Source organism: Lepidochelys kempii, chromosome 5, assembly GCF_965140285.1.
Source record: "Lepidochelys kempii isolate rLepKem1 chromosome 5, rLepKem1.hap1, whole genome shotgun sequence".
In the NCBI taxonomy this organism is placed as follows: domain Eukaryota; kingdom Metazoa; phylum Chordata; order Testudines; family Cheloniidae; genus Lepidochelys; species Lepidochelys kempii.
This window is the reverse complement of record NC_136384.1, coordinates 108,610,445-108,623,610: the sequence shown is the minus strand read 5'-3', so window position 1 is coordinate 108,623,610 and position 13,166 is coordinate 108,610,445. Positions and strand designations below refer to the sequence as shown.

Here is a 13,166-nt window from a genome sequence, read left to right as displayed (position 1 = left end):
TGAATGCTCCTAAAAAAAACTAAGGTGCCACAAGTACTCCTTTTCTTTTTGCAAATACAGACTAACACGGCTGTTACTCTGAAACCTAAAAAACTAGTTTTCATTCTTAGTTTTCAGGTTCAAAAGTGACTTTCAGAATATAATCAGCTGCTAGCTTATTTTAATTGTTGAAAGAGTGGTTGTGTTGATTGTTTTTCAAGAACTTCAGTGTTTTAAGATTTGATTCTTAAAATTCTCTTAATGTGATCACTTTCTTTTCTACTTCTGTTATTTTTAGGGAAGTATATTAGCTGCCATTTCCAATTTTGGGATAGAAACTGAGCAGTGGAAAACATGCTGGAAGCAATAGGTGAGGTTTTATGTTTGTGGCCAAACTAGGTTTATACGAAAGATGTGAACTTAAGACATTACTGTATAAGATAATTGAGCTACATTGTGACAAACATAGCTACTGTACATAGAAATGTCGGATGTGTTTGGATTCTTGTGTTCATGCATGTATTTTGAAGTGCACATCATTTTCTAGGTTATGTACGTTATTCCTGATGAGCTATCTCTTATTGTCTGTTTTCAGTTTTATTTTTTCATATTTAATAATAGAGCTAGATGGAAAATTGTGTAAATCTTTTGTGAAAATTAAAAACAAACAAACCACAATATCTGTATTTATTGGTGTTTGTGTTACAACAGTCGATTGAAAGCTCACTAGCTGCGATTCCTGCACCTGAGTTTACATGAACAATTTTTCACATATAGGACTTGATTCTGCCACTACTATTGGCTTCTGCCCTTCCATTGATGTCCATGGGAATTGCACCCACATAATTGAGGGCAGAATTGGTCTTTTTTAAATTGTTTTAATGTTCAATATTTTTCACTTAATGTTAAAGTTTGTAAAATATCACCCATCTCTAATTTTAGCTGGTAGGAAAGGGATGTTGTTTATATAGCCTTTGCTAGCTGCATGTGAGCTTTTGTAAGCTACTGCTGACTGGTAATGAATATCACTGCAGATACACATCGGGCCCTGCGGGCAGTGGAGCGCCTGCAGGCGAAACTGCGGGAACGAGGTGACTTAGCAAATGAGGAGAAGTTGAGCTTGCTAAAATCAGTGCTTCAGAGCCCTCTCTTCAACCAGATCCTGAACCTTCAGACGTCTGTCCACCAGTTGAGAGATCAGGTAGGAATGTAGTATCTTGGGGAGAAGAGAAAAGATAAAATGTAGTAAAAGCTTATGTTTATCTGATTGCTACGTGTGATAAATTAACAAAACGCGTGTTGAACAGTAAAATTAAATAACTAAAACTGAAGGGCTGATCCAAAGCCCATTAAAATCAAGGGAAAGACTCCCACTGACTTCAGTAGACTTTGGCTCAAGTCCTGAAGCTCATGTATATGTATAGTTTTTTTCTAGCTGTTTGCCTGTAGCTTATTGCTGTGTACTGTAGGAAAATGATGACAACATGTGGAAAGTTGTTGGAAGGCTGACTTCTACCACCACTCAAAAAAGAAGGAAAAGGATACAGTCATGATAAATTACTATAACAGTAGGGACAGATGGTTCGCTGCAATAGCACCATTTACTTCCATGGAACTACCCCGATTTACATCAGATGAGAATCTAGGGGTTTATATCCATCAATTGGCATGCACTCTTCGTGTGATTTATCATACTTGTAGGGAAGAATACCATATTGTTTAAACATGGGTTTGCATATAGAAATCAAATCTGAGGATGGACAGTCGCTCCTATTTTGCCTTCACAATGAATGATCGTTTTGGGCCAGATCCTGCTTCCCTTTTGTTACAAACACATGGAAAGGAAGAGCTTAGTTCTAAAGATCTGTGATCATGATCCTTTTGTGCTACACTGCATCTTTTCCCTAATGGAGGTATGGCCTTTGGTGGTATAGAAAGACTGACTGGAGTGGCCATTACTTCTCATGGAAGGTTGAGATCCACAAGCACAATGGAGCCATTTACTTATACGGAAATAACAAATAGTAAGTAGGCAACAAAAAGGCACAAAATATGACATTACATTTTCAGCACTTTATCAGCATGAGTAAGAAAGCAGACATTTCTGTTATATTGGCTGGGTTAGATTTTTTTTTTTTGTCTTGAGAGAGAGCTTGAGTAAAAATTAGTTTAATGAATAACATTTAGGACCAGATTGTGCATCTGCCTCAGCATCCAGCTGTTCCACTGACCTGTGTGAGAGGGGCATAGCTATGGCTATTGGATGCAGAAATCCCACAATTCCCTTCAGGTTAGCCCATGCTCCAGGGGCAGTAGGAGGAAGCAGTCCCTGTATTCTGAAGCATATGGGACTGCAGCTGTGACTGGTCCTTGCTTGAGGAGTGAAACTGGTAAAAGATTCCTGGCCCCTCATACAGCTGTGCAGCAGCCGGGCATAATCTGGTCCTTGGTTTCCTGTAGTTCTTGGATTTAATCTTGATGCTATTTCACATGGGAAACAAATACTTTTGTAAAGTATTTACAACACTATTTTATTGTAAGTTTCACTCTTCGTGTATTTGATATGGAGGAACTAGTTGCCTGAGAGCATTACAGCAATAATAATAAAATCTTACCAAAAAAACAGTCTGTTGAAATTCTGAGGTGAACATAATGCACAATTAGTGAATGAAAATTTAATGCTGACTTTAAAAAAGGCACAGAATGAGTTATGTGGTTGATGTCTGTAGGAGCACGCCATCTGAAATAAAGGTGCGCCAGAAACTGTTATCAGGAATTTGCTGAAAAGTGAATGGAATTTGTATTACTATGTGTCGGGTGGGGAGATAAATGGGATTTTTCTCTATTTAAATGATTTTACTAATTTAGGTGAATGGAGTATTTATCAAATCTGGAACACAAACACCCTCTTTGAGGGAGACAATTTTTTAAAAGTGAAAGGTTTATCTGAGGACATACATATGCAATTGCACAGCTATATTCAGACAGTCTGCTACTGTGATGGTGCTTGCAAATTGGGTGATTTTAATACAGTTTGGGTGTCCAGTGAGCTATCTGCATGTGAATTTACCTAATCTGCATGCACCAGCATGAGCAGTAGCATTTGCAAATATAGGTGTGCAACTGTGCATGGATCTGTTTTTAAAAATGCATCTCTCTCTGTCTCTGTAAAGAGCATTCTATCTGAGGTTGCTATTTTTTCTTATTTAAATGTTTTCAAACAATACAATTGACAATTATGTTTAAAAAAGAAAGAAAAACAGGAAGCTCAATTAAAGAAAATCAAAATGAAATTCCCAAGGAATTTCCTAGGTTTCAATTTTGTCCAATCTTACTTTCTTTGTGTGTGCTGTGTAAATGTTGTGCTCTTGAAAAGATTGACTAAAGTTACTTTGTAGTGTAACTGACAAGGAAGACAAGGGGTGTACTAGAGCAGGGGTGGGCAAACTATAGCTCAGGGGCCGCATCCGGCCCCTCAGATATTTTAACCTGGCCCTCGAGCTGCCGACGGGGAATGGGGTCCGGGGCTTGACCTGCTCCATGCGTGCCGTGGCACCGCACGGCTCCCAGAAGCAGCAGCATGTCCTCCCGCCTGCTCCTGTGCATAGGGGCAGCCAGGGAACTCTGCACGCTGCCCCTGCCCCAAGCTCCACCTGCGCAGCTCCCATTGGCCAGGAACCATGAGCATTCATGGCCCACCATACAATTTCCAGACCCAGATGTGGCCCTCAGGCCAAAAAGTTTGCCCACCCCTGTACCAGAGTCAGGAAAGAAATGCAGCATACTTTTGTTGTTCAAGCTCCGGGCTCCTGTTGAGGAATGAAGTTGTATGATGGTTTTGTGCACAGTAGGTATTAAGATGAATATGTCAAATTTATTTTCCCTTGAAACTGAACAGAGATTTGAGCAGTGGTCTCTAGGGTCTGAAAGCAGAAGAGCAGGTGCATTAACCTGTCCACTACTTAATGTTGTCTGAGGATTATTTAAGTGATTGACTGTCATGTACTAGGTGCTTGTTGAATAGTCAAGAGATGATAAGATGAGAGAGACATGCAGATTGAAGTTTGGGGAAGGAGAAAAATGATGGCAATTTAGTATAAAAGTCCCATTGATTCACTTTAAACAACACTGCAGAAGTGGGTCTTTCAGAAAGTCTTGCAAGAGGCCCCTGCCGTGGCTACCTCCCTGAACTCAGGAGGGGCTGTACCATGCATAGGGGCTGTGTGGGGAAGGGATGGAGGTGATTATGTGAGAAGCTTAATTCTTAAATGTATCTTTGATAAATATTTAAAATTTGCTAGTAAGCCTCCAGGAGATCAGGTAAACACATAGTCCTAACATACAAATATCACTTGCACTGTACTTAAGAGGTCGTTGCCACCTCTTTGGGGTCCAGAAAATTAGACTCCCTATTTTAGTTCACAGAGAGCCACTCTGTGTTTTCATTCCCTTGTATTTCCTCTGTTCTCTTGAGGTTTTTATGCTTGCTGTCACCTTTCCATCCTTCTTATTTGTGTTAATTGAGAATTGATCCCTTTCATCAGGAGAGGTGGGCTTACCTGAGACCTGTAGGGTTTGAATTTGTTCTAGACCATTTGGTTTTGATCTGCTGATTTGTTTATTTTGGTGTTGATGTTGTGCACTGCCTTTTAGTATATTGCTTAGATGCCCTATAAATACTTTAATTAAAATAAACAATTTTTATAGGTTATTTTGAGATTCTTACAATGCAGAGTTAGGAGATGGAATAGGAAAAATACTTTCTCCCACTAAGAAAAAGCATGGATTCAGTTCAGTTCCTAGTAACATTATGCCTTCAGCACTCATTTGCATATAAGTGTATTAAAGCAACCAGGATGCTCTCTCCATCCCCCCCCCCCACCTCCCCCCAGCAGCCTCTCTCTTTACTGAATGTTTTCTTTCTGATGCTACAGAGCAAGCTCGGTGTTTGAAGATAAGGGAGCGACAGAAAAGACAAATAGAAATTCTGCCTTGTGGTTTGTTGAACTTCTCAAATTTTAAATAATTTGATTTAATTTTTCACCATGTAAAAATATTCTAAACATATTAATCACCCAGCAATGGCAATCCTCCCTTCTCCTTTCTGTCTTTCACTCTGTGCTTCCCCTCCTCCCCCCATCTTAAGAGCTCAAGGCACTGCTAATGAGAAAAATCCCTTCCTTGGCTGGACTGCATTCCTCAGATTTTTCTCCCTTGGAACTATGACCATTTTACATATGATTCAGGAATGGAAAAATAACCCCTGCAAAGCAGACATATGCTAGCTTGCCCACAGTAGTCAGGTGCTCAGTGCTGTAAAGGCTATACAGCAAAGAAATTAAACATAGGCACCGGGAAACAAAAATTTTTTTGCCTGTGAAAGGTGATGTGATGAACAAGTGAAATTCCTGCAAAGCATTACACACAAAAAGCACTCGCAGTTACTGTTTTGTTGTCTTTCTACTGCAGTAGTGACTGTTGGTCCTGGAATCTTTCACATGCTCATAAAACTAAATTTACTCTGACCTAAAAACTCTCCATGTGATTCAGTGAGGTATGAGAGGCAGGGGCAATCAGCATGGCTCTTTTGGAACTGTGCTGCCGGGGATCGGGGTGGGGGTGGGGGACAGGATTCCAGGGATACAGAGCTGGCACTGAAGATTACGGCTGCTATGTAGGTAATGCTGCTAACCTCCATTGAACAACATGCTCATTTTTAAGGAGCTCGGGTGGGCGGTGTTGGGGTTTGGGGCCAGTCCTAAGGTCTTTTTTTTTTTTTTTTCCCCTTTTTTCTTTTTTTGAGTGCTCTGTACCCACTACAGAAAAAAAATGAAGAGAAAACATTACAAAGAGAACTTTGCAGAGTTAGCCTCTCATTTCAGGTTTTTCAGGATGATTGGATCCTTTATGATTATGCATGCATAATATGCTTGATTATTTTAGGAGACACAAATACCAGATTAAATACTGTATTGAGGTCTGTGTGGTCTTGGGAAATAGTGACACCTGCTCAGCTCACGAAAGCTTATGCTCTAATAAATTGGTTAGTCTCTAAGGTGCCACAAGTCCTCCTTTTCTTTTTGCGAATACAGACTAACACGGCTGTTACTCTGAAACCTGTCATTAAGTTTTAAACAAACTAATTTTGTTAGACCTAAAAATTTTGATTACCAGTATGTTTCTTTAAATGCTGATGTACTAAGGATATGACTGGAATAGGATTTTTTTTATTAAAAACATTTTGAACAATCAAATGAAAGTAGTATTTGATTGCATTGAGAGTCTGTCTATGCAACTGTAACATAAGTTTTAACAAACTGTGTAGTATCAGTGAATTTTCTTTTTGTCTAATGCCAAATTATGTCAATATTGCAGATGTTACATACAGTAAAGGAAAGCCAATCAAGGCAAATTAGCATAAGCCAAATTATAGAACAAAGTAATGTTCCTTCTTACAGTACTTACATAATCACAGGGCTATAAAGCTACTTTGTAACGGCGTAATAATGGTTTTATTACTGCCAAGCAGTGCAATTTATATGTTGTGAAAAATATTTCTTATAACCCAAAAGCATCATTTTTGTAGGACTTCCATTTGTGGTTTAATGGCCCCCGGGAATGACCTCTATCTGTGTGATTAAGAGTTGTGTTCACCAGTGGTTCTCAACCTTTTCTATACTGTAATCCTTACCAAAAGAAAACAAACAAACAAATCAGGAATCCCTTCCTATTTAGCCATAAAGAAAGGGAGTATGGTCATGACCTTCCTTGTTTTCAGTTCCCCTGGGTGTTAACATCCTTCAGGGGAAGAACTCATGGCATATGCCAAGGGACAGGTACCATATAGCAAGATGGCTTTGCATAGTATCAATATTTAAAAACAAAACAAAACATTAAGTGTGTGTGTGCGTGACAGAGAGAGAGAGATTAAGTTCTGAATATGTGTGAAAAACTTTACTTTTTCAACATTTTTTTTCCCAAGTTGCGATCAGGAGTCAGAAGCAATTTGACATAGTCCTCTCACATTAAGCTAATCCCCATTGAACGTTCAACTCAATTTCTTCAATTAGCTTTAAAGATAAAGATCACTAAAGTGGAGTGCCACCATCAATTACAGTAGAAGAGCTAGTATTCAATAATGCATCATAGCTGTGCTATAGTCAGTGTTTTGCTGAAAGATTATTTTAAGAAAAGAAGTCTTCTTGTGAGTGTAGTTTTAAGAGCATCTATGATTTTAGTCTTTTTTAAAGTGTATCCAAGGGGCATGTCAGTATTCCTCCTATAAATTCATACATAGGAGAAGCTTTTCTCACCCTGTGCTTTTCATTTTTGGACACACTAAGGGATTTTTTTTTTTTACCGAGCTCCTTGCTCTCCCAGGAAAGTAAGTGATTTATTCTATAACAGGGAGGAGAAACAATACCTTGATGATGTAGACGAGCTGCTGTTCCTAAAAAGGTCAGACCCAGGGAGTCACTGTGGTTCACTCCAGTTGGGATGTTGGTACATCTAGCTCTTCTGTCTGCCGATATGGAAAGTTCTAGATGCAGGACAGGTATTACTGTCACTCTTTGTGGGGAGACAGGCTGAAGAGAGGCTGTTCAGAGGCAATCCATGCCCCACGTGAGATTGAGAGCACTTTTCAATGGCAGCTGTTCCTAAAGAGCATGGTGAGAGGGCAGGGATGAGGCCAGTGGGTCTACGGCTATGGGGATGTGCTGGTCAGGGATGATGGTAGAGGAGCATAGTTGTGTGGCTGCAGCCAGCTCTATATGTTAGGAAGGCAGGATAGTATTCTTCCTCACCTGTAGGATGATCTTCTATGTAAGGCATCTCTATTTAGCTTTGTTCAGGTGGTCCAAAATTTGTCTCTTCATCAGCGTTATTTTCAGACTTTCTGTGCTTTTCTGACTTTGTCTTGGAGGGCGATTTCACATATCCCATCAAAGGGGGTGGCTTGAGAACCACACAGAGTGGTGAGGCTTCCGTGGAGTATCAGGGAAAGGGGAAAATGTGGGCACTAAGACAGCATTTCCCCCACTCTATATGCTCAGGGTAAAATCTCTCCTGGAAGGGAGGGTTCCTGCCAACCATGCATAGTGTAAGAGACACCTTGGCATTCTGATATTAAATGAAGAATAATGGCCCCCAAGTATAAGTCTAAGGATAAAATATTGCATACACTTCTATTCGATTATTTTCATAGGTAAAACAATTATAACACACACTTCTAAAAACAGTTGTGCAAGGTGCCTGTTGGGGTTTGCAGCTTTAGGTCCATGTGTTGTGACCTCAGGTTACACATCTAAAACTTTTTGGGTATGATTCTCATTTACACTCAGGCCACTTCACACTGGTCTGGGAGTGTAAAGGGACTGTAATGTGGGAGTGAATTATCACACCTGCTTTAAGGGTGCTTTACATGATTAGGAGTGTGTAAAATGTCCTTATTGTAAATGAGAATCAGGCCCTTTAAAATGTGTTATGATAAGAAACATGACTGTTATTGACATTTGAAGATGGAGCGTACAGAGAGGGATATAGAGCAAATAAAATGTTTACTAACCTTCAAACTGTCAAGTTATGTCACTTGATTGGATTATGTTAGCTGCACAATAGGGAGTAGGTCATCCCTTCATATCATTATACTATATTTGGCAGCAAGCAAGGATTGGGTTTTGAATTTAGATTCCAAGGGTCAGATAGATTCCAAGAATTTAGATTCCAAGGACCAGATTTTCAAATCCTGGCCTCCAGTTCTGTGGGTGTAAATTGCACAGACAAATAATTTTGGACATAGTATTCCGCACATAATTATGGGCCCTTTACAAGGTTAAATTTCTGACTTGAGGGTGCAATCAGATGTCTGAATTAGAGATTGTAACAGGGTGTAGCAGAACCTCTGCTCCAAAACCACTCAGAGACCTTCTGGCTCAGCCCCTGTTCTGAGGAGTAGAAAAGAATCAGATGATTAATTATTAATAGAGATAATAAAATATGAACAGTTAGCATTTTGTGACAGAAAGAAGAGTCATAGAATCATAGGCAATTTTCAGCCTTAATGTCTATCAGGTATTCTTGTCCATCTTCCTGTCAATGCAGGATTGTGTCCTACAGTGTATTTTTAAGTGCTCTGTCCAGCCCTGTCCAATTCTAAATAACTCAAGCAAAGAGACTTGCACCATTAACCTTAGGATACTACTTCACAGTCTGAGAGTGTGTTCAGTCTACATTTTCTTTGAAATGAGAATGAATAGAATGAAATACTCTTCTGCTGCATTTGGATACGTTAGAGGATGTTTACTAGAGTGGCACTTGCAGGTAGTGTGAAAGTTTAAAGCTGAAGAAGGAGATAAGTGATGGAACAAAATAGTGATTATAGAATGGCAGAAATAATAGCAAGATGATTTAATTAATTTCATTACCCAGTGTAAGTACAGTAGTTAGGGCAGTGATATTGGAGTTGATATAATACTATTAGAGTTAAGAAAATGATTTAAAAAAATCAGGAATGTTTAGATTTTCTATTGATATTTGAAACTATGATGACAACTTTAAAGATAAAGAAGGAAAACTACAATCTATTATTTTACCTAATTTTTCCTTTGGCATTATAGGACATGGTGCAAGCGTTTTGGTACAGTGTTTGCTGTTGTAAATAGCAAAATAAGTCCATAATTTCTAGTCACAGTGCAGGAGGGAGAGCAGGTGTTCCAGAGCTTCTGTGAGTGGACAGGCAAGAGTGGGGAACAGACAGAGTCTTGACTCCCTGCCTTCAAAGTGCTAGTCAGCATAGCTCTACTTGTACATTTTAAAAAAAAAGTAATCTGCTTCTGGCTAAGGGCAAGCAGGGCAAGGATTGTGATCCTCTGAGTCAGTTTATTCTCTAGTCCGCTCTAGGGGCAGCACGATGTACAAGCCCTTTTCTCAGGGCAAATAGTAAAGGTATAAACTAGAGTTGAAATATTTGCAAAGTAGTCTAGGGGATTTAGACACATCATCCATTAGTTTTAAATTAAACCCTTGAACTGACTGAGAGGTTAATAGAGCGTGACAGTCTTAGTATATGGTGACACAAAAGACCAGACCCATGAACTCTCAGTGAGACCTCTAATTCCGTCATCATTGGTGAGGTTTCTCTCCCCAAGATAAATCCAGATTTTATTTAAGAGGGTTAAGTTGGTTTTAAAAGACTCTGGTATGGTGACAACAGCTCTGTTCAAATTTGTCCTGAATTACCACAGTGCTAGAACAGTTCTGGCTGTTTACACTAAAAAGAACAAATACTTTTAATATAGGATACAGATGATGCTTGCAAACTGTTTCCATGATTTTTTTACTTATATATTTTTATGGTTCACAACTTGATATCAATGAACATATTGTCTGTATGAGGAAAAAGTGTGTCATTTAAAAAAAATCTAAGATCATTTTTGTGTTCTTTTTGTCGTGGCAAGAAGATCTGTTAATCATGATGCGGTTTATCCATAATTATTTTTTTGCCAAACTGTAAGACTAAAATTCTATAATGTTGTGAATCATCTTCAGGTAAATGTCGCACCATCCATACATTCGGCTGGCAAGTTCCCACAGCTTCCCTATCATGGTGCTAGTGTGGATTCCTTGCCACATAACGAATCCTATTTATTGGCTCAGCAGAATGGCAGCCCTGCTAATGTGCTAGAAGCATCTGTGAGATCTGTTACTCCTCAGATTAATGGGAAATCCTCCAGCTCCAGTGATGAGTTGGAGCAACTAATGAGAAATATGTCACAGGTAAGACAACATGCCTGCAAATAGTTAAATTTTCCATTGACGTATTTGATAACTTATGGTAACCACAAAGTTATTATTGAATGAATTCAAAATATTTTCATTTTTATGCTTCTACTTAAAGAGAAATGAATTACAGTATTTAAAAGCAAACACCCCCTCCCCATTTAAACTGTTTTGATGTGAAACAAAATATTTCTAGCCTTTTTATTTGAGAAACACTTGGAATTTTAGAATAAACGTGGAAATATTCTCAACGAAATAGCATTGATACTATACTATTTATTATTTACCGCATGGTTAACTACACTTCTCTTAATGGAGCAATATTTTCACAGCAGATCTGCACTCCAGTATTCTTCTTTCACCATATGTGAAGAACTGCCATTCCATATATGAAAGAGTGTGGATTATCAGAGTCTGTATCAATTGTGTGGCTCTCACAGTGGAATTTTGCTGTTACGGGGTATTACAGGATTAATAAAGTATATAATAAAATCAGGAATTAGATGTGAAAAAGACCTATTAAGCCATCTAGTCCATCTCTCTGCCATTATAGTGGGCCAAAGTCTGCCTTGACTTACAACTCCATTGACTTCAATCAGGTTGTACAAAGGGACATTAGGTTAAAATTTGGCCAAGAAGTTCTTTCAGTGCATTTCCAGTTTATTTTTAAGAGACTCAGGGGAGAGGTTTTCCATCACTTCGCTTGGGAGAGTCTTTCCCAGTCTAATGGACAATACTGTCAGAAAGCTTCTCCTGATGGCCTAAATGTTCTCTTTTTGAATTTCATTCCATTATACCTACTTATACTCTGTAATTGCTCTTCCTCCTTCAAGTATTTATAGACATTTAAGGTTTCCCTTTAGTCACCACTCAGCCAAGCTATATGTATCTAGCTCTTTTCAGCCTTTTCTTCCAGGCTATAACAACTTTGTTGCTCTTCTCTGAAATCCTTCTATTAACTTTTGTATGGCCCAGAGATATAAGAACTGGATGCAGCATTCCATGATTTTGCTATATGTTCCAATAAGTTATTAATTTATTGACTTGAGCGAAGTCTACTCTGGTTGTAAGAGTTTGTTAAAATGGTTCATCAATGCTGCTTTTGAGTATTTTTAACATTTGTACCTTTTTGTTTATTTTGCTTGAACAGGGTCGCCTTGTTGAGACCTTAGAGCTGGTTAAACCTCCAAGTGGTGGGCTGGGCTTTAGTGTTGTGGGATTGAAGAGCGAAAACAGAGGGGAACTGGGAATATTTGTGCAGGAGATCCAAGAAGGAAGCGTGGCATATAGGTGAGATCATTGGTTCTGAATAATGACATCATAATGTAACTTAGTCATTGGTGTCCTTGTTTGTGCTTTGTCATTCACAGTACCACCACACATTCTCTTTTACTCTTAGGCCCAAGACATTTAAAGTCTGCTTTTAAATTGAGATTTAAGATTTACATTAATAAATTTTCAATCATAAATGTAATCATAGTATCATATTATTGCATTGGATTAGAGCTATATATGATCACTTATGTAGTATTTTTAAAATTTATTCTACCAGATGAAGGAGTTGATTCTGATCTCAGTACCCTGGTACAACACCTGTTTGTATTGCTGGGGAATATTCTATACTTTTAAAGATAGAATAGTCCCCTCAATTCTTAAAAAATAGTTTCAAAGATGTATGTTTGAGGCAATTGTTTTTGACCAAGATTCTTTACTTGAAATAGTAATGTACTGTAGGAGTATCCCCAATGGAGTTACCGTTGCTGCTTGCAGAGTAAGGTACTGTAGAGCAGCAGTAAGGGGATCAGAATGTCATTACAAACAGTGCTTAACCTAATATGCGTACACTTTTCAAAAAAAAGTGGATGGAATTAACCAAATATAGCCAGACAATGTTACCTGGAACTCACCAATAATTATTGTTTGTGAAAATATCCTTTATACCTTAATCTTGGTCTCACAAGCTAGGCTTGAACAAAGAACTTTTGGGCTTAGGAGCTACATAGGAAAGCCCGTACTCCTAGAGACTATTAGGAGGTGTAGGAGAGTTGGTCCACTGTACTCTCCCCATCCAATGCCCAGATTGTTTGTTACCCAGTGGATTTGCAATGCATGAACCCACTGGCTATGCCTCTGCCTAAGTTTACCTCTCTGTGGCCATGGGAAGTCCCTGTGGATATCCTCTCTGTTATATGCAGCATGGGATCTCCCTGCTCACCTCTCTGGGCAACAGGTTAGTATTTAAACTGCTTTTGGTCTGAACACAGCCATTCAAGTGAGTGCAGTGTACGGGCCCTATAGTTAAATTCAGCAACATATGGTTTGCTCTTCACCGCAACAATCTTTTCTAGACTGTTTAAGGCCCACCTTCAAATTACTTTTCCATGCAAGTGGTTTGTGTTGCCTTATGC

The 13,166-nt window shown here is 38.8% G+C and overlaps 1 protein-coding gene across 17 annotated transcripts in view; it reads left to right on the top strand.

Annotated features, from left to right (window-relative positions):
- MPDZ (multiple PDZ domain crumbs cell polarity complex component) overlaps positions 1 to 13,166 on the top strand; it is a 134,249-nt gene that overhangs the window by 12,085 nt on the left and 108,998 nt on the right. For all 17 annotated transcript variants that reach the window (XM_073345394.2, XM_073345403.2, XM_073345411.2 and 14 more), the window contains exons 2-5: positions 278 to 349; positions 1,014 to 1,180; positions 10,528 to 10,755; positions 11,909 to 12,048. In XM_073345394.2, the coding sequence (XP_073201495.1) occupies positions 334 to 349; positions 1,014 to 1,180; positions 10,528 to 10,755; positions 11,909 to 12,048 (551 nt within the window). In that variant the 5' untranslated portion in view covers positions 278 to 333. The remainder of the gene's footprint in view (positions 1 to 277; positions 350 to 1,013; positions 1,181 to 10,527; positions 10,756 to 11,908; positions 12,049 to 13,166) is intronic.